The sequence below is a fragment of the Excalfactoria chinensis genome, chromosome 3, assembly GCF_039878825.1.
Source record: "Excalfactoria chinensis isolate bCotChi1 chromosome 3, bCotChi1.hap2, whole genome shotgun sequence".
Classification (NCBI taxonomy): Eukaryota; Metazoa; Chordata; class Aves; order Galliformes; family Phasianidae; genus Excalfactoria; species Excalfactoria chinensis.
This window is the reverse complement of record NC_092827.1, coordinates 22,154,855-22,166,848: the sequence shown is the minus strand read 5'-3', so window position 1 is coordinate 22,166,848 and position 11,994 is coordinate 22,154,855. Positions and strand designations below refer to the sequence as shown.

Below are 11,994 nucleotides of genomic sequence, written 5' to 3'. Positions count from 1 at the left end.
ATAAGGTATTTCACTTGAGAGGAGCCTGGAAAATTGGCTGACACTAAGCACTGAAGGGAGATGACAAAATACAACCTGCTGCTTTTGAAGAGAGCTGCTAAATGTGAGCAGTGTGCTGCTTGCTCTAAGTTTCCACGGCCCAACTGCAAAGCAGACGTGCTGACAGGCACAGGAAGACTTTTGTCAAAGATGTGCTGCCACCTGAACTGCCAACCAGGAAAGGTTTTATCTGGAATCAGGGTCCCCAGGCAGGCCGGCTCCCTGTCAGTCCTTCCTTGACCCTCTCTCCTTGCCCAGCGCAGAGCACAGGCTGGGCTCCATTCCCCCAGGATGTGTGTGCTTGCCGTCGCCCTGCGGCAGAGCGGTTGGCCGTCCCACGTTCGTGCCTCCCGCCCGGTAGAGCTGTTGTCCCCGCGTCCCCTCAGAGCTCCCTCCTCGCTTTCCCGCAATGTCAGGCAGCTGCGGAGCCGGCCAAGGCACCGCCCGACGCGGGCTGGCAGCGCCCGGGCTGCGCAGCGCTCGGGACGGCGCGGAGGGGCAGGTGAGGAGCGGGGGCAGCGGCAGCCACCGCCGGCTGCGCTGAGGCGCGGTTGCCGCATCAAACTGTAGGCGGCGGGGGTGCCGGCACGGCGGGCTCTCGCCTTCCGCCAATCGCAGGCGCTGCCGGGACCGGGCTGCAGCCAGTGGCTGTAGCGGGAGCGGGGCTGGGAAGCCGCGCTGACCTTGCGGCTGGCCGCCCGCCACCCCGCCATGGGTACGGTGCCGTCGGCGCTGAAGCACTGCCTCAGCTATCAGCACCTCCTCAAGGAGCAGCTGTGGATCGGGGAGCCGACCGCGCCTCCGCACCCCGGGCAGGTACCGCCCCGCGCCGCGGGGGGTGGAGGGGTGGTCTGGGGCCGGCCCTGGGAGGCGCCGCCGCCGCCAGGGGGAGAACGGGGCGCGGCTACCGCCATGCACCGCCGGGTGGGGGACCTCGTCTCGTCCTGCAGTTACCTGCGGCATCGCTGCGCTGTCTGGTCTCTGAGTGTCTACGCACCGTGTTGGCCTTCTCTTGGTCAGTACTGCAGTACTTCTCATGTGCTTGAGGTTACGAAGGCCCTGCGGAGGGTTCTGGATAGGCTGGATCGATGAGATAAAGCCGACTGTATGAGCACCATCAGGACCAAGTGCTGCGTCCTGTACGGCGATCACAGCAACCCCAGGCAGTGCTACAGGCTTGGGACAGAGTGGCTGGAAAGGTGCACAGAGGAAAAAGATCTGATGTGTTGGTTGACCGCCGACTGAGTATGAGCTAGCAGTGTGCCCAGGGGACCAAGAAGGCCAATGGCAGCCTGGCCTGTATCAGAAACAGTGCTGCCAGCAGGATCAGAGAGGTGATCACCTGCCTGTACTAAGCCGTGGTGAGGCCATACCTCAAGTGCAGTGTGCAGTTTTGGGCCCCTCACTGCAAGAAAGACAACAAAGCCCTGGTATGGTTCCAGAGAAAGGCAGTGATTCTGTAAGGAGTCTGAAGCATGAGCCTTTTGGGGAGCAGCTGAGGGATCTGGGGTTATTTAGTCTGGGGGCAGCTCAGAGGAAACCTTATTGCTCTTTACAAGAGGAGGTTGTGGCGAGGTGGGGGTCAGCGTCTTCTCCCAGGTAAAGGTGATAGGATGTGAAGTAATGGCCTCAAGGAGTACAAGGAGAGGTTCAGACTGGCTATTAGGATTGTTTTTTTTTTTCTCAGAAAGAGTGGTCAGGTGCTGGAACAGGTTGCCCTGGGAGGTGGTATAGGTGTTGCTCTGAGGGACACGGTTAGTAGGCATGGTGGGGGTTGGTTGACAGACCAAGTGATCTTATAGGTCACTTGCAACTGTAATGATTCTGTGAACATGGCAGGTTTTAAACTATGCAGGTGGGCATCTTCTGAGTTGATCCGGTATCAGGGATGAAGCACTGTTAAAAAAGAGTTCCACTCGTGCATCTCACACTTCTACCCTTCCATTATAATTCACAGTGCGAAAAGTGAGATAGTTTAAAAATTGTGGGGTGCCAAAAATCTTGACAAGGCACAGTATCATATTTGCTTACCTGAGTTCACTTTTCACAAACTCAAGTTCTGGGCCTCTCATAGAGCTGCCCATGGTGCTGCCCACAGTTCCAAGCCATGCGGGTACTGAGCCTGCTCCTGGTGCTGCTGTTGGCACCAGTGGAACTGTCATACCCTCCTGTAGATTGCTGTGCTCTTATCAGGCATGGGCTTGTCATGGAGCCCACCAACATGCTGGTCAATAGGAATATTCAAACGTTTTCTTCTGCATTACCTCCCTGTTGTTTTGTTGGATGATTTTAGTAATATTTTTTTTCACCTTTCATGGATGTTCAGATTTTCATTTTTCTCACATGGGTGCTCAAACAGCATCTAAAAGTTTTCCTTATGCTTGAGTGCATTCTTGTAACTACTATGTTCAAGAAAAGATGTTCTACTTTATATGATAGAGAAACCACAGTAGTTCAACTGATGGCTGTAAAAATTGAGATGTTTTTAGTTTGTTAGATAGCTGCTGTTAGGACCTGGGGGATGAGTGGGCATAGAGGGAAGAGCTTAAAATAGGAGTGTGTTGCCACACACATACAAACTTGTATACTCAGATTAAATATGGAGTAGAAGTTTTAAGAATCAAGTGCTGGGGATTTGTAGTAGCTTTTGAATCAAAATGACAGACCTATATTAATTAGGTTTAGAAATCAAGTTAGATGATGCAGTGCCCATAGGAGCAAAAGTGAATGACTTCCTAAGAGAGTTTGAAGCTTGGTTAATAAGGACTGTGGGAATAAACATTTAAGTGATTCTTAAAATACAGGCTGTTCCAAATTCAGTTTTTTGATTGTGTCACATGACTTACAGTACATTGGACGGAAATGAGTTTGGTGAGTCCAAATGTCTACTTCAGTGTGAATATTCATCTTCTGCTTTCAATCAGTGCATCCTACGCGACTGCAGAAAGGTAGTAGCTCAACATAAATAGGTAATAAGCATCTTTCTCTTGGACAAGTTGTATTTTTATGAGCCACTGGCTAGATGTACTGGAAGGTGTGTTATATTAATATTTATCTGCTTTGTTGAGAGCTGCTTGTATCTATTACACGCAGAGCTAAAATGATTAAAAAATAATGCTCTGGTCTCTCACTGCTGGATGAGGCTGTGACTGTAGGAGCCACAAATCTAAATAATGCTTATGTGTACAATGTAATCTTGTCTAATTTCTGGCACAGATTTAGGGTCCTGTGTTGGATTCAGTATGCTGAGTTATTAACTGATTGATATGTTATCACTGCAATCATAGTATACATTAATGTTAGTTATATAACTGCAGATGAATTCAAAACATGTATAAATTTGTATAATAACAAACCAAAGCTCAGGTCCTTTAATTTAGACAGTTAACATCTGTTTCAGTGCCTAGGTCACAGTGATTTATATGTTATATGCCTAATTATGTTTAATGACCTAGACCTAAAATGCACAGCCTTATGATTCCATGTCTACTCACAAACTGACACTCTTGAAGAAGGAGATATATAGAAGAAAGACAGGGAAACTCCAGCAGAGGGCTATGAAGATAATTAGGGGCCTGCTCTACTTCCTTTATGAAGAAGGCTGAGAGCCCTGGTTGTTATCGGCATGGAAAAGACTGAGCAGGGATCTTGTGAATATCTTATGTGTGAGAGCCAAGTTGAGGCCAGGGTCTTTTTGGTGGTGCCCAGTGGTAGTACAAAGGGCAGAGGGCACAAACTGGAACCTAGGAAGTCCATCTAAGCTTTTTTTTTCTGTGAGAGCAACAGAGCACTGGAACGGGCTGCGCATAGAGACTCTGGAGTCTCCTCTGGAGATGTACAGGACCTGCCTGGATGCTTTGCTGTGTAATCTACTGTAGAGAACCTGCTTGGCAGGTGGGCTGTGCTCCATGATGGTCCCTTCCAACTACTATGGTCTATAATTCTGTAGCTGTCTTGCTTTTGCAGTTTTAATTTAGTAGTTTAGATACTGAAGTATGCTGTCATTTTTTAACGGTACGCTAAAAACCTCTCAGATTTATTTTTAAAGTAATTCAAGAATAATGTGATGAAAACTGACAAGTTTATCTCTTTTTGTCTTTACCACCTCTTGTGTTCAACAACTTATTCTTGATTGAAATTACAGCATAAAAATGGAGATGTCTGATATTATGCTGCCTGGGAAGAAAAGGCATGTCTGTTATACATGAATCTTTTAGTTACTCCTCAGAGTGATTGATTTGGGACATACTGCACTTAATGTTCTTTTTATCTCTGTGTAATTATATGTTCCAGCAACAAAAGTGCACTGCAGACTCTTCTTATATTACTAGGTTATTTTACTTTTTTATTTAACATATTTAGTTTAAGAATTATACAGGATTTCTGGTATTGCAAATATATTATAGCAATTACAGTGTACAATAAGTACATCATAGTTTACATTCAGTTTGTTTTGTTGTGCTGAAAGTTGCATAGTCTATTTTTTGTGGGAGGAAAGAGAATTTGAAGGTTGTAAACTTTATATTGTGGAATTCTGGTTTCCTAAGTTTAGAAGGATGATATTACTGAAAGATGCTTAATGAACCCAGTACTCAGTAGAGAGAAAGTACATTAATTTCAAGGGGCAAGGATCTGTCATCTTTTTTTTCCCCTCTCTCTTTCTCTCTGTGCTTTACCCAGAACTTTCAAAGTATTTAGACTTAACATTGTCTTTCATGTAGTTTAAATAACACATTGCTAAGAAACTTTGAAATTCCTGATTTTGAGCCTTGTGTATTCCTCTACATGCTGTGTCAGTACAGAATGCATCCCAAGAATGAGACTTTTCTAGTTTGTTACAGATTTCCACCCATTTCCAAGCATTGCTTATTTACATGATAAGACAGAAGGCTTATGATGTTATTCAACCAATAAATACAATCAGAAGAATGAAGTAGGAAGGGTTACTCAAAATGAAGAATAATTTAAATTGTTAACTGTTGATATCAGCATGTTGTATCATTTCTTGATGACTTTGGGGATGGTAAATGACATTTAACATGCTAACACTGAAGGTACAAAATGAAACACAAAATACACTCCTACTGAGTTTAACAGCAGTAGAGAGAGTTCGCTGTCAGACTCTTTCCAATATTTTCCTTTAAGTCAAGTGGAATTTTCCCTTTAGAAGATCAGTTCAGTAGGCTCATCTCAATTTTTTCAGCCAGATATTCTTCATGCTGTGATATAACAGCTCGAGAACATTGCTGGATAAAGCGTTGAAGACTGGAAAGTCTGAAAAGGCCAAGCAGTCAGTTTTCTAAAGGTGCCAAACAGAATGTTACAAGGTCAAGGTCGGATAATAAAGTGTAGGTTTGACACATGTGAAGTCACTGACTTTTTTTTTTTTTTAAATGCTATTGGATTGTGAATGATGGAAAGATAATAGAAAATTTTTAGCTGATCTATGCTATATTGGGATTGTTATGTAGGTTTAGAACTTTGTAATGCAGCTGGAGATGTTGTAAAGGATTTTACAGATCTTGCTCTGCAAATTTGGGAATTAAAAAAATACACAGGAAATTTCTGCTCAGATCCAACATCTGTTTTTTGGTGAGATCTTGTTTTTGACTTGTCCCACCTCCACCTCCTTCAAAGACTGCATACGGGCAGGGATGTTCATTTCCTCTCTTGCCAGCTCAAGGAGGGAGATTAATTTCAGACACCCCATGTGTCAAATCATCATTCTGAAAATTCATATGTCTTGAGACTATTCTTCTTAATTCATTTTCTAGTTGCTTTTGCTGGGGGTGAAGATAAGTGACTTGTCTAAGATGAGCTAGATTCATTTAATTTCTACAGAAATAAATGGAGCTTTTATCATTAGCTTGGATTTTAATCTTAATAGTGGTTCAATTTACAATTTGTGGATCTTCCAGTTTCAGAGTTGCTGTAATTTGAAGAAGGAAATCTCACAACCTGCCTCATCAAACTAGGAGTAAGTCAGGCATGGAAGGTTTCGTAAAGCAAAATGTTTACTGTTCGTAATGAGTCAAATTTTGAATCCTGAAAATGATTGTTGATGATACTAAGAAATTGTAATGACAGCAGTTTCTGTGGTTGCTTGGATCAACAATTTGTTTATTCTTCCTTGGGCTTAAAGGTAGAATGCTGGGTACTTAGAATGAAGTTACATTTATTTACTCTCAATTTTAATCCCTTTTTTTTTTTTTTTAATCTTATAATTGTTTTTGAGGAAGAAGGTAGCTCTTGTTCTTGCAGAATCTGAGATGAAAGATTCACTTGCATATGAAGAGGTGTAAGAGGTGTGTTAGAATTTCAGTTTCCTTGTCAATATCACATGGGGAGAAACTGGTGCAGTGTAGGTACAGTCCAGACATAAAGCTGAAATGAGTTCTTGTCACTCTCTTCTCTTTCACAGCGTAAAAATTGTGGTATTTAACCAAGGAGATGATTCCCTGAAATCTTAGGAATTGAAGGTTACCGAAATCCTTTGATGTGTCAAATGTGGAAGGAGTTATGTTAAAGGAAACTGTAGGGGACTCCAGCAAAGTAGTTATTTAACACTTCAGGCTGTGTTGAACTCTCTTGTATTGTTCAGCTCCCTCATTCATTCAACAAAGACTATTTTCTTTAGCATTCTTCTGTTCCCCCCAAATGTATATTTTGAAAGATACATGAAGTATGAAGAGGAAAATGTGTGTTAAAGATGGTGCTTACTGTTGTGAACTTGCTGGGGAATGTGTGCTGAAGTGTGTGCCAGTGCACATCATCTTGTACACGTGGACCCTGGTGCACTAGTAGTGCCATCAAGGACCATTCACCCAGCTGCTTGTAAGTAAGGCTCATCAATTAACTGATCTTCAGAAAATACTGGAACAGAAAGATGTTAATTTTAAGAATGTGAAAGACAAGCTGCCAGACACAAATTTATAGGAAAAGGTTCCCTTTGACTGTCTAACCCATCTATTTTCTGTCACGTGGAAGAACTCAGCAGGATATTGAAGCTCTCAGAAAACTTGCTTTATTGGCTGATTTGGAACGTCTGAGATAAGAGCATGTAATATGAGGCCTGTAACTGCGTGATCAAAATCAGGCTTTCCAACTGTGCTAAATACCAGTAAAGCTAATTCAGCATTTTAGCTTTTCAGCAAAAGGGAAATATTTTATTGCTGCTGTATTAGTGGTTTACACAGGCATAGACCTCATGGGACAGAAATGTCAAAATTGTGCACAAACTATAAAGCTGAGTAGTGGAGTGGAGATAAAAGGTTTCTTTTCAGTTTTGCAATGTATTGGTAGGGACGTAGGATTTAATGAATAAAGAGTTTATTCAGGAGATTATGAATCAGATACGGACTTTATTTTTCTGACTTTCTGGCATTTTAATCAATATCTTGCTCCAAAGGAGTCAAAAAACAGAAAAACCTTACAGGGTTAGTTTTAAGGTTTCTTAAGGTATTGAGTTGAAAGTAATCAACTTTCCAGACTTTGACTGGGTTAGATGTAATGATTGGCAGTGAAGATTTTGACCATTGTTTGAGACAAAATCTGATTGTGAAACAGAAGCTGCGGGGGATAGGGAGTACATTACTTGCTCCCTATCTCAAGTGTTGTGGTACCTCATGCTGTTATTAGATTATTCCTTTGTTAAACAGAGATTTATTTTTTGGCTTGATATAAATGAATGAAACTTACTCCAATTTTTATATTCCGTTTGAATGTATTAGCTAGATTAAATGTATTTAAGAGTGCTTCTCAGCAGCTTTAAAAAAAAAAAAAAAAAAAAAAAAAGATTTATTACACGCAAAAACTGCTAAGAGTGTGTTGGTAAAAAGCTGTACTGGATAGACTCGATAGATATTTCTTCTTTGTTTGGCTGGTTGTTGGTTTTTTTTTTTTTTTTTTTTTTTTTTTTGTCCACAGATGTTAGCTGTTTTGTATGAGAATAAAGGTGTTAGTTTATGAGTTTCTTGGAAAAAAAGAAAAAGTTTAAAGGCTTTGAATGCATGAGATGTGGACTGAAGCGCCAGAGGACATGGGTGGAATGTTAGGTGAAACCCACTGGGAAATAATTGAACAGCAGCATCTGGAAAGGAACTATATGTGGCTTTAGGGTTTACTTTTAATGCAAGTAGTTAAGATGAGATTAAATATTGGTGTTAGTATGTGAGAAATGGGGGAGCAAGCTATGTGATGAAGGTATATCATGTGGAACACTGGGATTAGGAAAAAGATTTAACTGAATCTATAGCTGATCACAGCTGAATTTTTAAAAGCTTGGAAACGTAATTTGAGTTGAACTATGTGTTGGCTTCATAAATGGCAAAACAGCTTAAAATAAGAATATATTGGGAAAGAGAAGAGAAAGGATAGGGAAGCTGCTTGGACCTACTATTTGTCACTTTGCCTAAATGGTATGGAAATGGCTTAGTTTAGCTATGAACCCAGCTGGCTGTTGGCTGTATGGAGAGGAATGTGCTGGTGCTTGAGAATTGTCTTACCTCCCTTCCTGTCGTCTTTTCATCTTTAGAACTTGATGAAGTTGCTTAAGTGTAGTTGACTGGTACTGTTTGAGAAGATCCAAGGTAACTGAGACATCTCAGAATGTTGGCCAGTACCAAACAGGATTTATGGGAGATCTGTGTAATGGTAGCTGGCAGTCAAGTAGGACACATCTCAAAAAGTGCTTGTAATTAACCATCTGAATTGTGCCCATATTACTCCATTGAATTGTTCTGTATGCTTTTGGCCATTGCTGATGGTGCTGAGAAATGTCATCTAAGATGCTCTATCATATCTTGTACTCCATGTCCCAAAAAGGCCACAGGTCCCTATGTCCTACATTTTGTCTTAAGACTGTATATGTGAAGGTGTAAATTGACTTTACTAAGCAAACCTGTAGACAACAGTGTAGTGTTGATATATTCTTGTTCACATATCTTAAATTCCAATTCAGTTTTATCAGTAAGGTCATGTGTGGACATTTTGGGCTTAGTGGTATTGCTGGATTCACAGAATCACAGAATCACAGAATGGCCTGGGTTGGAAGGGACCTTAAGGATCATGAATCTCCAACCCACCTCCCACATGCAGGGCCACCAACCTCCCCATTTAATACTACACCAGGCTGCCCAGGGCCTCGTCCAATTTGGCCTTGAACACCTCCAGTGGTGGGGCATCTACAGCCTCTCTGGGAAGCATGTTCCAACACCTCACCACTCTCATAGTAAAGAACTTGGATTGCCGTTTAGACCCTAATGGTTATCATCTATCTTCAGAGTTTAGAGCAATCCTTTGTTAGTAAAAAGAAAGGACAGCTAATAATGATAATTTTAGATATTATTTACATATTTTACATTTAGTTAACACTGACCCACTGGTCTTATTATCAATCCTACAGCAGTGCATTCTTCTTTTCATATGTTGTGTCTCTTAGTTTCCAGAATATTAAGGCTGAAAAAAAGTCTTTGCAAGGTCAAGAAGTGGAAGCAATTAAACATCAGGAGATCCCATGATTACTTTTGCCATGACAACCTTTATTTTTCCAAAGTAGTCTGAAGTGATATGATTCCATTCCGTTTTTCTCTTTGTCACAGTTTCTCCAGTACCACTCATATTCTTCTTCCTTTTCCACTTCACTGTTTTCATGTTTGCATGATTAGATACGTTAAAATTTTATACATTGGTGTCTGTTCATAATACATACTATACATTGGAAACTTAACCAGTTTGTCAGAAGCCTCAAGTATACATAACATATCTTTACAGTGACATATAATTCTATTTGCTTTGAAGTAAGATGATAAATAATATATTTATTTTAAAGTGTGGCAGCATACCTGTATTTTTCTGAATTTTAGATAAGGAGAAATTTCAGTATCTTTAATTGTTATCACTTAAATGGTCAGAAATTGATATTCTTTAAATATAATCACAATTTACTGATTCTGATGTGAAAAGTGGAACATTCTTATAACACTGAGAATGTTGTAGTGTTCAAGATACCATAATTTCCTTCCTGCTATTGGGAAATTATTATGGTAACACCTTACAGATGTTACTCTTCTAAGGAGCTTCATAGATCTCAGATTCTCCTGGAATAAAAGTTGCCAACTGTGGCTAAATAAATAATCATTAAATTACTGTCATTTTTATCAGTGTCTTTTGGGGAGAGCTGTGGAAAAAGCAGCAGTAGACCAGCCCAGCTGTACTTGAGCTAAAAATTTCCTTGATTAGGTATTGGTTTTGGACACAGAAGGTGATTTTGATGACACTAATAATTGAGGATAGTTTATTTGCTTCCAGCTTTTTACTTGAATTCTCAAGGATCTAAACATAACTCACTTTTATTGACAATGAGGTATTCAAAGAGCATATCTGATAGGGTGAATGGACTGCCTTGTCAGTGTATTCATTTTTTTTTTTTGCCATTGATAGCTTGAAGTATTATAAAGGGCAAATTGCTTTCACATGTTGGTCTTGTAATGATGATCATGCCTCTGCTTTTTCAGTGTGTGGAAAAACACCACTCTTTCTACATTCTAGAATTCTGTCTTCAGTCTTGCCTGTAGAACACCATACACACCATAATACTATTACCATAAATAATAGTAAAGGAAAGTGTGGGAGGTTTTGGCTCCAGTGTCATCAGTATGCTGTTGATCACAGTTCTCTGTATCCTTTTCATCCAACCCAGATGGCAGAGTATAATTGCTTTTCCAGACTTTGACCAAGATAGGGAAATGGATGAAAGTGAGTTGGCTGCAAATCAACTTGGTTAATGGAGAAATGCTGCTTGTTAGCCAAGGGGAGCATTTAGGAAAACAGAAAATGGTAACATATACACTCTGTCCTGAAAATTCATTTTTAGTTTTTGTTAAAGTGACCAGCAGTGCTGGGATCTTACTAACAATAGGCCTGTAGTACTGTTTGTTATTAATGATTCCCCTGTAACACAAGTCTAACTGTGGTCATCAGTGCCTCTGCTACTGCCTGATTCTAGTAATACATTCCCTTCATCATTATTTTGCAAACATTACACAGTCATCTGTGACTACGGAACATCTGTCTGCTTTTAGGTTGCATGAACTATTGTTAGCTGTGATTGACACTTGTATGCAAACTTCTGTGATAACACATGCTCTCCATTTGTAGAAAATTTTTTTCATTTAGAAAATGGCAATTCAAGTTGTCCGTGATAATTCAGAGTTCAGATTCATCCAGGAGTCTGTTAGTTGACATACTCTGTTTAACATTTTTGTTCTGTCACAATACTTTATGTCATATACATGCACGAATGAGGAGGAATATCTTGGAATAAGCTTAGAATAGCCTATGGACTTGATTTTATTCTTCTGAGTATTTTGTGATAGTTCCGCTCATTTCAGAGCATCCAACATCCTGGCAGGGAATAGGGCATGATTTGCAGTTGCTGTTAGAACTAGCTGCTACTATTGCTGGACATTCAGTCTGCAGTTCCTGACATTTCATATCCTCAAGGCTGTCAGAACAGCAGTTTGAATAGCCTGCATCTGCCCGGACAGGTTGGAATGCTGGAACAGGTTGCCCAGTAAGGTTGGGGATGCCCCCTCCGTGGGGCTGTGTGGGGCTTTAAGCAACCTGTTCTAGTGGGAGGTGTCCCTGCCTATAGCAGGGGGATTGGAATTAGATGGTCTTAAAGGTCTGTTTCAACTCAGTCCATTCTGTGGTTGTATGATTAGGTAGTCTTACTAGGTTTTGCTCTCTTATTTACTGTTGCTAATTTTCTCTCTAGCATAGCTGTTACTGTGTACCTGAGACATAACCACCAGTTTGTGTTCTGTTATTTCACTGTACCTGTGCTTTGCACTGTTTTGGGGTTAGAAGCAATACATGAAGAGTTACAAAGCAGTAGACTGCATTAGAACTGATGCCAAATAATATAGTCTAGCAACTCATTGTTTTATATACTGC

The 11,994-nt window shown here is 40.9% G+C and overlaps 1 protein-coding gene across 3 annotated transcripts in view; it reads left to right on the top strand.

The window, feature by feature from the left end:
• The first annotated feature begins 418 nt into the window (after positions 1–418).
• Positions 419–11,994, top strand: part of HMGCLL1 (3-hydroxy-3-methylglutaryl-CoA lyase like 1) — a 76,558-nt gene continuing 64,982 nt past the window's right edge. The window contains exon 1 of one of the 3 annotated variants that reach the window (XM_072333175.1): positions 419–541. In XM_072333175.1, the coding sequence (XP_072189276.1) occupies positions 449–541 (93 nt within the window). In that variant the 5' untranslated portion in view covers positions 419–448. Of the gene's footprint in view, positions 542–608; positions 856–1,031; positions 1,055–11,994 lie in introns of those variants that run through there. The other 2 variants (XM_072333174.1, XM_072333176.1) reach the window with 2 other exon arrangements.